Source organism: Hippopotamus amphibius, chromosome 16, assembly GCF_030028045.1.
Source record: "Hippopotamus amphibius kiboko isolate mHipAmp2 chromosome 16, mHipAmp2.hap2, whole genome shotgun sequence".
NCBI lineage: Eukaryota > Metazoa > Chordata > Mammalia > Artiodactyla > Hippopotamidae > Hippopotamus > Hippopotamus amphibius.
This window is the reverse complement of record NC_080201.1, coordinates 11,330,318-11,346,070: the sequence shown is the minus strand read 5'-3', so window position 1 is coordinate 11,346,070 and position 15,753 is coordinate 11,330,318. Positions and strand designations below refer to the sequence as shown.

Below are 15,753 nucleotides of genomic sequence, written 5' to 3'. Positions count from 1 at the left end.
ACATCAAAGACTATGTTATATCAAAAACTAGATTATTTTAGAATACCCTAAAGGAGGCATCTATATGGAGTCATGATTATACTTTTATTGTTATATGTTCAGTGTGAAGTATATTGTCTCTCTTACTCAAAGTCTGGTTTTTCAAAATTTCTACTTTTTCAGAAGATTCTTTTTTTTTTTCTCATTGCCTTCACAAAAAAATGCCCACACAGTAGTAAAGTATTTTAAAAATGTGAATAAAAAATATGTAAAGTAATCTAACCACCAATAACTCTCCAATTCTGCATGACATTTTATTCATCAAAAATAATTTTTAAAAATAAGATTTTGAAATTTTTCATATTAAATTCTGCTTATGATTAAGTAACTTGCGTAGAACTAACCTAACACCAGATAACATTTGTAATCCCAGGAAAACTATTTATTAAAAACACCTACTTGAAGCAAGTGGAGAATAACCAAATGTAGGCAGAAACTACCAGGGTTGGGAGCCTTCAAACCTTAAAAGAAGAGGACTTAAGTAGTTGAGTTTTATGTTTATGTGCCTTTTCCTTGAGACCTCTCATGAGACCACCTGCAATGGGGTGGCTGGAACTCAAAGAGAAGACTAGATTTTCTTTGTCTGGGGGTATCAGAAGAAAGTTCAGAGCAGCCAGAATGACTAGAAATTGATTTCTGGGCATGTCAGAAAGGAGAAAACCACTTGAGGGGAGACCATTTTATCAGTGCCTCTCAGACCCCTGACCGCTGAGCTACACATGCACAGAGGAGATTTCTAGGAACCAAGCAGAGAGATGCAGCTGGAAAACTGAATAAGCTACATGGGAATTTCAGCAGCAACCACCATAAGAGAGACAGAATTTGGAGTTTAAGTCTCATTAATTGAGATGGGCTTTGTAAAGCCCTCAGCTTTCCATTGAAATGACAGAGGGTCCCTGCCTTCACAGCAAAGACTGTGTCCCAGAACTGAGTGTGATTGAAAATGCCGAGTGAAACTGACATAGGCCCACCCTGATGAAGTACAACCAAGCCTCCAACGTTTATTGTGATAAGGTGGTTATTTAACTGCTTGTGAAAACAAAAACAAAGTCTTCAGAGAGTGATAACAGAATCTACAGTCTCTACAATGTATCACCCATAACATCCAGAACGTTGTAACAATTATTGCCTATTCCAGAAAGGAGTAAACTTTGATTCAAAGTCAAGAAAATAAAAGTACCATTAGAAACAGGCCCTGCGACACTGGTGTTTGAGTAGCAGGCAGAAACTTAAAAGCAACTGTTAGAAAACATATGAATTAAAGGTGAAAAATAATCACAAGTGAACAAAGGGTATTCTAAGCAGATAAATGAGAACTTCATTAAAGAAGCAAATGTAGATTTTAGAACAGGAAAGTACATCAGAAGTAAAATATTCACTGGATAGGCTTCAACTCTTATGGGAGATAGCAAAAGAAATCTTCAGTAAACCTAAAGATAGATCAGTAGAAATCATTCAATCTGAAGAACACAGGGAAAAAAAAAAGATTGAAAGAAAAATCGACAGACCCTTTGTGGATTGTGGGAGAATATCAATGATTTAACAGGCAAGAAATTGGAGTCCCAGAAAGGCAGAAAATAAATGAGGCAAAAAAAATTTTTTTTGATGAAACTATGGCTGAAAATTTTTCAAATTTGCTTAATAAACATCTCTGGAAGCAAGCCCCCAAGATGATCCCCAATTATCCACACTGCCTTTTATTCACACCATTGTGTAATTTCTTTCTCTTGTGTGTTGCATGGATCTTGTGACTTGCTTTTAAAGAACGGAACGTAGTAAAGGTGATGAGATGTCACTTTCGAGCTTGGGTTACAAAAGACTTCTGACTTGCTTGAAACTTGCTGCGTCTTCTAGCCTTCTTGTTTTGATACAGCAGCCTGCCACGTTGTGAGCTGTCGTGGACGAAGAATTGAGGGTAGCCTTCAACCAACAGCCAGTGAATAACCGAGGCTCTCAGTCCAGCAACCAGCAAGGAGTAGAATGATGCCAGCAGCCACGGGCGTGAGCTTGGAAGCAGAGCCTTCCCCACTCAAGTACTGGGTTGACTGCAGGCCTTGCCAACACTTTGCGTGTAGCCTTGGGAGAGACCCTGAGGCAGAGGATCATACATCAGAAGAATCCTAGCTCATAAAAGGTCTTATTTTGTACGGGGATGTGTGTATGGAAACAGATGATTGAACCTGGTGTACCCCCCCAAAAAAAAATTAAAAAGTTTTAAAAAAAAAAAAAGGTCTTATTTTAAGTCACTGCCTTTTGGGATAATTTGTTATGCCTTAGTAGATAACTAATACAGCTTCAATGTACAGATTCCAGAAACTCAGAAGATCTCAAGCAGAATAAAAACCGGAGAAAAGCACACCTTGGCTTGTTGTTCACATTCCTCAAAGCCAGTTATAAGAATGAATGGTTTTAAAGTAGCCAGTTTGGGTGAATCTGGTGGAAAACATTCCATACAGGGGAATAAGGATACAAATGAAGGCTGACCTCTTGTCAGAAGCACAAGTCAGAAGACGATGGAATGATGCCTTTAATGTGCTGCAAGAGGAAGCAGTGTCAACCTAGAATCCTATACAGGACGAAACTACATTTCACAAATGAAAGTAAAATAAAGTCCTGTTCAGATTAAACAAATGCTGAGAGAATTTGTTGTCAGCAGAACCGTACCTTAGAAATACTGATGGAAATTCTTCAGGCTAAACAGAACTAACACCGGATTGAAACACAGATCTTCAGGAAGGAATGAAGGGCACTGGAAATCATGAATATGTCAGGAAATGTAAAAGCTAGTGTTTAAATTTTGCTCTTGATTAATAAATTAAAATTCACTGCTTAATTGTATTGTAAAGTTTGTAACATCTGGATTTAAAATATATTACAACTATAGCACAAAGAACAGGTGTTTGTGTAGGGAAGGGTATTAAAAATTATCCCATGGTAAGCTTCTGACATTTTGTATTAAGTAATACAATATAGAATCTAAGTAGACTGTGATGGATTAAGGATGCATCTCGTAATCCATAAAGAACATATTAAAATGCAATAAACATATAGTAAAAAACCAAAATTGCATACAAAACAATATGAAGTAAACCAAGAGGAAGCATGAAAGGGGGAGCAGAAATACAAGATATCCTGTGGGAAAGAAATAAGAAACAAATACCAAAACAGTAGATCTGAAAGCATACTACCAATCTTTACACTACATGTCAATGGATTAACCATCTCATTTAAAAGGTAGAAAATGCCCAAGAGAATTTAAAAATTGCCAACTATATTCTGGCTGCAAGGGACACTAAAATGTTGCCATATGTTTCCATCCTCAGATGAACAACGTGATCCTGACTCTTTTGTGTGTGCAGATTTAGCTCAGAACATCTTGGCTCTGAAATGCAATAAGGACTATTGTTACCTTTATGTTAATCAGAATAATTTTAATAATCTTGTTGTTGTTACTGTGTTTTTGTTTTTGTTTTTAGGACCAATGACACTGGATTCCTTTCTTATAAAGAACATCTGCCAGTAACTAAGATTGTGATCACAGACACCGGTCGACCACATTCAGAAGCAGCTTATAAACTAGGGCCTCTGCTCTGCCGGGGAGACAGTAAGTGGTAGTGACATGCCATGAACATGCCTGAGAAAAGTGATGTCACTTAAGAACCATGTTTCTATCTTATGATAATTAATCAAACTTCTCATCAGCAGTGTCTGAAGTAATTCCTTTAGTCAATCAACAAAGTGCCCCTGTAGAGAGCAAAGCCCTAGAATAAAGGCTGTGACAGCAAACCTCTTTCTCTTCTTCCCAGGGAAGGAAACCACAAAGCATCCCTGTTTGATTGGTTCATAAATTCATTCCATCATTCCTAAATGTCTACGTGCTGTTATCCATATAGGAAAACCTCAGTGCTGCATAAAATTACTAAGAATGTATGGTGAGGACTTCCCTGGTGGTCCAGTGGTTAAGACTCCGCGCTTCTACTGCAGGAGATGCGGGTTTGATCCCTGGTCAGGGAAGATTCCGCATGTCGCACAGTGTGGCCAAAAAAAAAAAAAAAAAAAAAGACTATATGGAGAGTTTTCTACTGTTGGGCCTGAGGTGAAATTAGAACATCAGTAGAATCAAATGTCAGTTTAATCAAATATATTTCAACTTTTAATCTAATTTTTTTCCAGTTTGTGTGTGTGTGTGTGTTTACTCTAAATCAGTGAGACCTGCTGTTTTGTATATTCAATGTATTAACATTCTAAACCTGAATTTTTTAATTAAAATACAGTTTCACAGAAAATACATATTTTCAGCAGAGAATGAAATGAGTATATGTATCCGTTCATAACCTCTCTGAAGTCATTTAAGTTAGAGGCTGATGCGTTAATTATTTATGCTTTTAGTTATTTCCAGAATTTAAATGCAAACAGAAGAAATATTTATTTACCTTAAAAGTGTATCCTAAAATGAAATTTTATTCTAGGGGCTCAACAGAGGAAGAGATGATGTGACAATGCTTTGGATTTATGGGGATACATAGCAGAAGTTGCTTAGTTAAAAAGCAAAGATGATACTGGCCTATAAAAATATGTATGTACATTGTAAAAAAAAATGGTTTGCCATGGTACCTCCATCCCTAATCTTTATCATCCCTACGTCCTGTTCTGCCAGTAGGCCTTGCACAGTCACTTGAAGATGACACAGGATATTTCATGCAGAGAGAAGTTATGTGCGAAGAGATGAGGTTGTAAACGCAGGGCGCATCCAGAGGAGTGCGATGATTCTGTGTGACTGTGGAGAAATTGTTCTGTACATCACACGCAGTCTTCACTGCCAGCTCTGTCTTAACCCTTCAGGGCCTCAGACCGGCTTCCTGCATTTGCCACCACCCCTGGGGAACTGTTCTGCTTTGACTAAGGTCACTCCCAGCTCTATCCCTTAGGGGTTCTTCCTTGCAGACTTCCTGTCATGAATGTAAGCACACATCATCTTTTCATTTAGAGCAGTGATTCTCCATCCAAGGCAATTTTGCTCCCTCAGGGGACATTTGGCAGTATCTGGAGACTGTTTTGACTGTCACAACTGTTTGGCGGGGGGAGGGGGGGGAGTTATGCTACTGGCATCTAAAGGGAGAGGCCAGAAACACTGCAAATATCCTACAATGCACAAGGCAGTCCTCCACCACACAGAATTATCTGGTACAGAAGGTCTATAATGTGAGGCTGAGAAACTAGAGCGTTAAACTTTGTGACCGTGGGGATGCAGAGGGAGGCTAGCAACATTAGGAATAAGGATTTACAGATAGTGTGAGTATTTAGAGACCTGCTGATTAACCTCTGACTTGTTAATGAAACAGTCACTGAGAGCTTTCCTTGGCCTTCTTGTCCCCTGTATCTACTTTAGGGTTGAGGCTCATCCTCACATAAGGTCATAGAGCATTTTCTGCATAAAGAGCCCTTTTCAAAATTTTCTGTCTGAAGAGTGATGGTGGCAGAGTAACGAATGCCCCCCTTTTCTCATATGGGCAGCCTGTACCCCGGAAGGGGTAATGCCCTAGACACAATTTTTTTCCTTTTCAAGTGAGATAGACTGGGCAGATGTGGGGCTTCTAGATATGGGATCACGCACAGTGGGCCTTATAAGCAGAGGAAGGGTATGTGGATGTTATCCTGAAGGCATTAGGACTGGAACACTAATTAGGACTGGGGTAATTTAAGACTGAGAACTAGCTTAATTCTCATGGTCCAACCGAAAGCACGGAGACCAGTTATAAACCTAAAAACCAAGAAAGTGAGCTTTGATGTAAGATGAGGAAAATGATGAAGGCTTGATCTTGGCAATGGTTGGCATGGGGCTTAAATAAGGAGCTCAGTTAGGGAGGTAAATTCAACATGATTTGGATGGGAGTGAGGGTGAACAGGTGTGAGGATGAGCTCCAGCTTCCTGACTTGAGTAAACCTGGTAGCACCATTCCTTGAGTAAACCTGGTGGTACCATTCCTTCACGAAAATGGAAAGATGAAAATACAAAAATAATATTTTGGATTTATCACACAAACCAGAGATGTTGAAAATTTCATTATCTAGCCATGTTTTTCTAAGAAAGAAGACAGAAGCCTTGGGAAAGCAGGACAGATAAACAAAAATGAGTGAGACCTACAGGTGCTAAATATGAGCTTGCTCCTAACTCCAAGTCTTTCTTTTCATGTTTTAAAATGTAGATGGGCATAAAATTTTGTCTTACTATTGCTATTATTGCTTAATGTCAGAAGTCCTCAATAACATCGTTATGTGTTTTACCAAAAGCACAGAAGATATGAATGATAAAGTCCCCTTTAAAGTTGTGCTCCAGATATAAAACTTAGTAAATATTGTTGACCTTAAAGAATTTATTTATTATCAATATGAAAATAAATTTTTTGAAAAATGTGTGAAAAGTAAATGGCAGAATTCAACATCCTATTTATGATAAAAACTAAGCAAACTAGGAACTTAAAAAAACTTCCTCAGTGTCTTAAAAGGCATCTGTGAAAATATGAAAGTCTGACTATTTATCCTGAATAGTCACAGACTCAATGCTTCCTCTCTAAGATCAGGATCAAGGCAAGAATGTCTGTTCTCACCTCTTCTATTCAGCATCATACTGCTGGTCCTAGCACATGTAGTAAGTGAAGAAAAGAAATTCAAGGCATATAGATCAGAAAGGAGGAAATAAAATGTGTCTATATACAGATGACGTGGTTTTCTAGGTAGAAAATTCCTAAGAATTTATAAAAAATTTGAGTTTAGCAAGATAACAGGATTCAAGTTCAATATGCAAAAATAAATTATATCTCTAGATGCTAATAATGAACTTTAAGTTGAAATTTTAAAGTACGTTTTAGACCAGCAGCAAAACAATGAAATAATTTGGTATAAATATAACAAAATTACATAATATTTATGGGAAATAATTAAAGAACTAAATAAAAATATAATACTCATGGATTGAAATATTTGATTTTGTTAAGATGTCAATTTTCCCCAAATTGTTAAACAGATTTAATACACTCCCAATCAAAATACAGCAGGTCTTTTTCTCTCTCTTTTTTTTTTCTGTAGAAATTGGCAAACATTCTAAAATGTATAAGGGAAAGCAAAGAAACTAGATTAGCTAAAACATTTTGAATACTCAAAGTTGGAGACTTACACTATCTGAGTTTAAGGTTTGTTGCAAAACTACGCAATTCAAGCTAGTATGGCATTGACATCAAGATGGACAAATCAATTAATGGAGTAGAATACACATGTGCACATATGCACGCACGCGCGCGCACACACACACACAAAGCACTCAAGGGAGAAAGAGTAGTCCTCTTCAAGAAGCAGTGCTGGAACAATTAGAATCCATTTGCAAAAACAAAAACAAAGAATTTCAACCCATACTTCAAACTGCATATAAAAATTAACTCAGATTAATTGTAAACTTAAATGCAAACCCACAAACTATAAAACTTCTCTAAGAAGATATAGAAGAAAATCTTAGTGACCTTGGGTTAGGCACAGATTTCTTAGATACAACCTTGAAAACATGATCCATAATTTTTTTTACTGATAATTTGGGCTTCACCAAAATTAAAAACTGCTTTTAAAATGACATTGGATAAGTTGGGAGATTGGCACTGACATATACACACTACTATATATAAAATAGATAACTAATAACCTGCTGTATAGCACAGGGAACTCATTGTTCTGTAATGACCTATATGGGAGAAGAAGAGTGGATACATGTATGTGTATAACTGATTCACTTTGCTGTACACCTGAAGCTAACACAATATTGTAAATCAAGTATACTCCAATAAAAATTAATTTTTAAAAAATGGAAAGAAGAGCCACACATGGGGAGAAAATATTTGCAAAGTGCATATCTGATAAAGGCTAGTATCCAGAATATATAAAGAACTTTCTAGCAGTGCAATTTTAAAAATTCAAATTAACAAATGGACAAAAGAATTGCACGCACATTTTGTCAGATAAAATATACAGATTTCAAATAAGCACATAAAAAGATTTTCAACATCATTAGTCATTAGGGAGATGTACACTAATATCACAAGGAGATACCAATATATAACTATGAGGATGGCTGAAATTGTAAAAGAATAATAAAATGAAAAAGCCGACAATATCAGCTGCTGAGGATGTAGAGCAGCTAGAACTCTGATGCATGGCTGGTGCAAATGCAAACTGGTACTGCCACTTTGGCAGTTTTTTTTTTTTTGGGGGGGGGTACACCAAGTTCAGGCAGTTTTTTATAAAGCTAAACACATTTACCGTAAGATCCAACAATCCCATTGCTAGGTATTTATATAAGAGAAATGAAATACCTATATGCAGAGGTTTATATTGGCTCTATGCATAGTCTTCTAAAACTGGAAACCACCCAAATATCCATCCATTCCGTTTTACTGTGGTGTATCTACACTATACAATGGAATATTACTACAGGGTGAAAAGAAATTGACTTCTGATACACACCAGTAACACAGATGAGTCTTAAATGCCTTATGCTGAGTAAACGAAGCCTGACTTGAGAGGCTACATGCTTGATGATTCAATTTCTGAGATATTCTGGAAACGGCAAAAGCATAGGAACAGAAAAAGGATCTCTGTTGCTAGTGGCTATGAGGCAAGAGGGATTTTGCAGAGGAGAACAGGTAAAGGAGATGTTCTATAGCTTGAGTGTTTATGGTGGCTTTGTGGCTTTAAGCATTTGTCAAAATTCCTAGAGCAATACACAAAAATACTCAGTTTTATTCCATCTGACTCAAAAACAAAACAAAAATAAACCAAAAAACCCCAAGAAATCAAAACCCACAACTAAATGATTGTATGAATAGCTATTGTTGCTTAATTTTTAGACTTTTTATTTTATTTTTTAAATAGTTGTAGGTTTACGAGGAAATTACAGAGATTGCTCATATATTTCCTGTATATGACACATGCATAACCCCCCCCCCCCCCCATTATCAGTATCACTCACCAGAATGGTACATTTTTTACTGAAGATGAAGGTTGCTTAATTTTAAAATTGGGTCATTAAAGAAATACCAGAATTAAACTCATTAAACATAAAAACTAGTAAAGATTTTAGTAAGGTGGGTATTCTCTAGGATACTCCTGGGATCCTACTGAATATGTTTCTGACTTTTGTTAACTTTAGAGACAAAGTGTCAAAGGAAAGAATCACGGAAAACATCTGGGTTTACAGTTAATAGAAAGGTTATAACTGGGAGGGCTCACGCTTGTATTTTCCTTTCTACTTACTCTCCTGGGAGCAGAGGGACCATCTTCATTTTTGAGGTGCTATCAGAAGTCTTCCAGACCAATAATTTTTCAACTTCAGCATGCATTAAAAATTACCTGGAGGGCATGCCAAGTGTAGTTGTGTTACCTTCAAAACTCTCCCCTCACACTAAGGCGAAAGAGTAGTAGTATTGACCCCCCGGGGTTAAATGGTTTTTTAACATCAATGAGGAAGACATCTACGAGGACCTTCTCCTACCTCTGCAGGTCCTGCAGCACAAAGAAAATTCATCGACCACTGACAGCATCAGGCTCCATTTCCTCTTCACTTGCTTTCTTTCCCTTCATCTGCAAAACACCGCCAGTGCTTTTATTGAAACCTTTCATACTCACATTCACACCCTTCCTCCATGAAGCCTTCCACAGGTTTCTCGAGGGCTTATTCCTACACTTGCAAAGAGTGTTGAGTAAATTACGAAGATATACTTCTCATACTGGCTTTTAATTATTTCTGAGCCTCTGAAGAGCAGGTCCATTGCTCATTTATTATTGTATTCCTGGCACCTAGTACATTACCTGTTACATGAAAGATAATCAATACATAGCAGTTTATGAAAGAATGAGAATGATCCATCATAGACAGCTCGAGAAACCTATGCAGCTTGTGAATTACCCAGAGAGACAGGAGTAAGGTTTTGGTTGTATAAGCAATTAAATAGTATGCAAATATATGCTTTTAATTAAATGAGTTTAGATTGTGTTTTGAAAGACTTACTCTGATTTAAAAAAAACCACATAGTACAAAGGACGTCTAGTTCCATCCTGAGCCATTTCGCATTCATGTACGCGGCCTTGAGGCAATGAAAATACTTTCAAATAAGCGCATGATTTTACTTAATACTTTTGATCTTCACTCTTTTAATAATACAATGCCTTTATAAAACTGAAATACTATCTATTCTTGGAGAAAAAAATAGTTTGTGACTTATTTTGCTTTTTTTTTTTCTCTTCTTTTGAAAAGACATTACTATCTAGTAATTGGTATTTAAGAAACTTCACAAATGTAGGGAAACGAACATCCTTTCTAACACTTTCAAAAGATTTCCATTTTTTTGAGACCGGGAATCCTGATAATTCTCAGGATGACAATAATATTCTTTTGTGGCAAGATTCTATGTGTATATACCTTTATTCATTGTTTTTTGGTTTTTGTTTTTATCTTTATTGGAGTATAATTGCTTTACAGTGTTGTGCTCGTTTCTGTTGTTTTAAATATTAAATATTAATGGCAAATGATATGAAGTCATTATAAAATTTTAAGATCTACAGAAATGTCACAGAAAAGACTATAGTGATCACCAGGAGCCACACAACTCAGAAATACTGATACCAGTGAGCAGTATTCCAGACATATCTACACTTCACTAGAGCAGGCTTTCCCAACCTTGGCACTCTTGACACTTGGGCTGAGTAATTTCCTTGTGATGGTCGGGGGCCGTCCTGTGCATTGTAGGGCATTTAGCAGTGCCGTATCCCTGGCCCCTACCTGCTAGATGCTAGTAGCACCCTCCCCAATTGTGACAACCAGCTATGTCTCCAGAAATTGTCAGATGTTCCCTGGGGTGCAGAATAGCCCCAGGTTAAGAAGCACTGTTCTAGACAGAAGAATAGAAAAAGATTTATAAATAAATTTGCAAAACTTTACTACGTGAAATTGACAGAGAAAGAAGAAACAGATCGAAGCCATAGAGATTGCTTTATATTATTTATATATCTAATAAATATATATTCAACTTGCATAACCTTGCTAAACTTTAAAAAAAAGATTATAAAAATTTAAAAGGTTATAGAGTCACTAGGTTTTACAGTTTAGACAGCACTTATCTATTTTGAAAAATGGGAAAATTAGCACTCATCTGTCCCCTCCTCTTCTTTTTCTCCCCCCACCTCCCGATTTTTGCTAGTTAAGCTATTCTTTGTATGGTTGCTTATTTTTGAATGCTAACCACTGGTCCTATTGTCAGAACCTCTCTACTGAATGACTTTTATTTTTATTTATTTATTCTTGGATTGCATTGTCAGGTAATTGACAATAGACATTTTCTGTGTTGTTGTTTTTTTCCTCTAGAAAGTCTCATGAGTGTTGCGTTTCCTGAGCTGGCACATGTTTGAGAGTATTTGTTGCCTCAGAATTCTAAGACAAAGTTGGCTGGTTTAACCTTACGTTATTTTTTGGTAACAGCTTTATTGAGATGTAATTCATGTGCCCTGTAATTCACCTATTTAAAGTGTACAATCTAATGGTATTTGAGTACATTTAATCATTTTAGTATATTACACAGAGTTGTGCAACCATCACCATGTTCAATTTTAGAACATTTTCATACCCCATAAAGAAACTTGTACCCATTAGCAGACACTCCCCATTTTCCTCTCACTCCCACCCTAACCCTAATCAACCATGAATCTACTTTTTATCTCTGCAGACTTGCCTGTTCTGGATTTTTCATATAGATGGAAACACAGAACATGTGATCTTTGTGACTGGCTTCTTTCACTTAGCATGGCATTGCCAAGGTTTATCCATGTTGTAGCTTGTATCAAATGTTCATTATTTTTTAGGACCAAATAGTGTTCCATTGCATGGATACTCCACATTTTGTTCATCTGTTAATCGGTTTTGGCCATTTGAGTTGGTTCCACTTTTTGGCTATTATGAATAATGCTGCTATGAACATCCATGTATAAGTTTTTTTGGACAGATATATTTCCACTTCTCAGGAGTGTACGTCTAGGAGTGGAACTTATGGGTTATAAGGTAACCCCATGTTTAACCTTTTTAGAAACTGGTATAATATTTTTGAGTCACACTTTGTAATTTTTCATGAGTTTTTACATAACTACTCTGCCTGCACTAAGAGATGCAGTCAACCTTGTCTTTTATAGCTTTCTAGGTATCTTTTGGTGGACTATATTTCATTATGAAGTAGTGCTTTATTTTTATTTTTCCCCCAAAGAGGTTGTATGTGCTTTATTCTCAAAATTCTTTAAAATTTGATAAGGTCTACTTGTTACCTTAGTACTTAAAATAAAGTTAGGCTGCCTACATTTCCTTTCAGAAATTTATGGACAGTGCTCCTTTATCTTCTAGTTTTTAATGTTGCTGTGGGAAATTCTGAGGCCAAACTGACTTTTCCAGCTTGAGGTGATTTGCTTTTTCTGACTGAATAATTTAAGGATAGTTATCCTTACAGGTCAGTAACTTTACAAGGATGCATCTCAGTCTTATGTGCTGGTATTAATTTTTCCTGAGATAGGATGTGATGTGGTAAAATGTATACCTGCATTTTATAATCTGTGTAAAGAGTTGTAAGTGTGATCCAAATTTCTACTTTCAGTTTACTAATCTGGACAAGGTAGAATTTTTAACTCTTTGGCATTTGAATTTTTCAACCAATTTTATGAAATATATTTCTTCTCAGTTAATTCATTGTGTTGAAATTTTGTGTCTAATCAAGGCATCCTCAAAACTTACATGGTTAGAAAGGATTCTTCTGTTTCTTGTTCTAAGAAAGCCTTGTCATTGAAATTAGTTTCTTCATTTTGCCTGCATCGACTTGTTCAGCTGTCTGAGAAATCACAGCTGCCCAGAATGCATTAAATAATCAAAGGTGCATGTAGGCAATAAATAACTTTGCAGAGGTTGTATTCTTAGACTGGAAAAAGATATTGACTAGTGATTTGGTTAATTTCTCTTCCGTTTGATAGAGTTCTGTTCCATTTGGCAGACTATACATAAACCATTAAAAAGAATGAGGATCAATTCTATTTTAACAGGTAATCATATAATATAATTTTGCAAGCTCCACTATATCTGATAATCCTCCACCATTAAGAAATTCTTTTTACTTTAATTCTTATGTTTTAATTTATTTTCTTTCCTTGGATTGCCTTTGTTTAATTTTCTTAAAGTTTCTCCACCTTTTTTTTAACCCCTTCCTCCTCTTCTTTCTTCTCCTCTTCTCTCTTTCTTCTAACTTCCCTCTTGACTTCCCTGTTTTTACTTGTTTACCAAAGAATTTGAGTATATTTATGAGATACATACAATACAACTAAACTGGGGAGTGATTAAGATTTCTTATTGCTACTATGACAAAGTGACACTTATAATTTCATTCAACAGATATTATTGAGCCCATACATTGTACTGTGTCTTTCCTACATTGACTGACAGTGAGCGAGCAAGCGAGAGAGAGAGCAGTGAACAAAATAGACAAAAACAAATAGACAAAAACTGCCTTCTTGGAGCTCAAGTTATCTTGGGGTGGGGGAGATAGACAACAAACAAATAAGTAAAACATATGGTATAGCAGACACTAGTAAGTGTTTTGAAGGCAATATAGTTGAGACAGGACAGGGGTGGGATTGAACATTTAAAATAGAATGGTTATTAGGTGCTCACTAAGAAGGTAGCATTTGAATACAAATCTGAAGGAAATAAGAGAGCCAGTCACGTGTGTATCTGTGAAAGAGTACTTTACACAGTGGGAGATGCCAGGGTATCCACACAGAGATGGGAATGTGGCAGATATGATCATGGAACTGCACACTGGTCCATATGTTGGGACCAGAGTGTGCAAAGAGGAGAATGGGGTAAGTCAGAGAGGAAGCTGGTGGTCAGATCATTAAGGGTTTTGAAAAGTCGTTATTTTCAACCTGAATGAGAATGCAAAACACTAGAGAATTTTGGGAAGAGGAGCAGTGTGATCTAACTTACACTTTAATGAGACAGAACAGGGTAAGATTGGTGATATGAGACCACGTCATCAACATTTGAGGGATTATGACGGCTTGGACCACAGGCACAATGATGATAGTGGTAACGTGTATAGTTCAAAAGGAGAAGCAATCACAGTTGCTGATGGATTGATGTAGGTTGCAAAAGGAGTAGTCAAGAGTGATACCAAGGTGTTTGGTCTGAAAGTCAATTAGAGGCATAGGATTGGCCCTCATTGAGATGGAGAAGATTGCTGCAGAGGAGTATAAAGAATTCTGGTTTTGAACATATTAAAGTTGAGATGCCATTAGCCATTTGGATAGAGATGTGGAGTTGTTAGTTTGAGAGTTCCGGGCTTCAGCTGTGTATTTTTAAGTCAGCAGCATATTTAAAGCCATGAAATGGCCCTCGGGAGTGTGGGTGGAGTAGTGTAATGACAGGGCCTTGGGGTGTTCCCAGGTTGATAGATTGGAGAGCTGGGGAAGAAGAAAGAAAGGAAACTGAGAATGATACCACTAATGAGAAAGGGCAGTGAGTTTTGGTATCCTGGACTCCGAATGAAGAAAAGATTTCAAAGAGAGGAAAATCATCAACCATTAATTGGTGCTGATAGGTTAAGTAAGATAAGGGCTGAGAATTGACAAAGGACTAGTATCTAGAATGTATACAGACAACAATTAAAGAAGAAGCAGCAGTTCAATTAAAATATGGATGTTACAGAATGAATTGTTCCCCACCCCCAAAATCCGTATGTTGAAGCCCTAACCCCTGATGGGACTGTATTATGCAGTGGGGTCTTTAAGGAGATAATTTAAGTTAAATGATGTCATAAGCTTGGGGCCCCAACATGATTGGATTCATGTCTTTACAAGAAGACGAAGAGACACCAGAGAGCCCTCTCTCCCTCCCCCTGTGCACAGAGGAGAGGCCACATGAGGACATGGTGAGAATGCAGCCATCTGCAAGCCAGGAACACGATGGGTAAATGACGTGAAGAGAGGTTTCAACAAGTAAGGAATACAGATGGCAATTAAACACATGAAAAAATACTCAGTCATTAACCACTGGGCAAATGGATATTAAAACTGCAATGAGATATCACCGCACACCTTTCGGAATGGCTAAAATTAAAAAAAAAAAATAGTGACAACACAGAATTCTGGTAGGAATGTGGAGAAACTGATCACTCATACCTGCTGGTGGGAATGTGAAATGATATGGCCACTCTGGTCATCTTTGGCAGTTTCATAAAAAACAAGCATGCAATTCTCATACGACTCGGTGATTGTACTCCTTGGTGTTTATTCCAGGGAACTGAAAACTTATATCTGTACAAAAACCTGTATGTGGATGTTCATAGCAGGTTTATTTGTAATGACTGAAAACTGGAAACAACCCAGATGTCTTGCAACAGGTGAATGGTTAAATAAATTGTGGAACATCCATGCCCTGGCGTACTACTCAGCAATAAAAAGGAATGAACTACTGACATACACAACAAGCTGGGTGAATCTTCAGAGGGTAATTATGTGTGAAAAAATTGTCAATCTCTAAAGGCTACATACTGTATGCCTTTATTTACAGAGCATTCTTCATATGACAGTGGAGAACGGATTAGTGGATGCTGGAGTTAATGAGGGGTTGAGGGCAGGATGGAAGAG

General features: G+C 36.9%; 1 protein-coding gene across 7 annotated transcripts in view; it reads left to right on the top strand.

Annotated features, from left to right (window-relative positions):
- The window catches only part of CNTNAP4 (contactin associated protein family member 4), a 259,940-nt gene that overhangs the window by 205,956 nt on the left and 38,231 nt on the right, over positions 1-15,753 (top strand). For all 7 annotated transcript variants that reach the window (XM_057711745.1, XM_057711746.1, XM_057711748.1 and 4 more), the window contains one exon: positions 3,516-3,643. In XM_057711745.1, the coding sequence (XP_057567728.1) occupies positions 3,516-3,643 (128 nt within the window). The remainder of the gene's footprint in view (positions 1-3,515; positions 3,644-15,753) is intronic.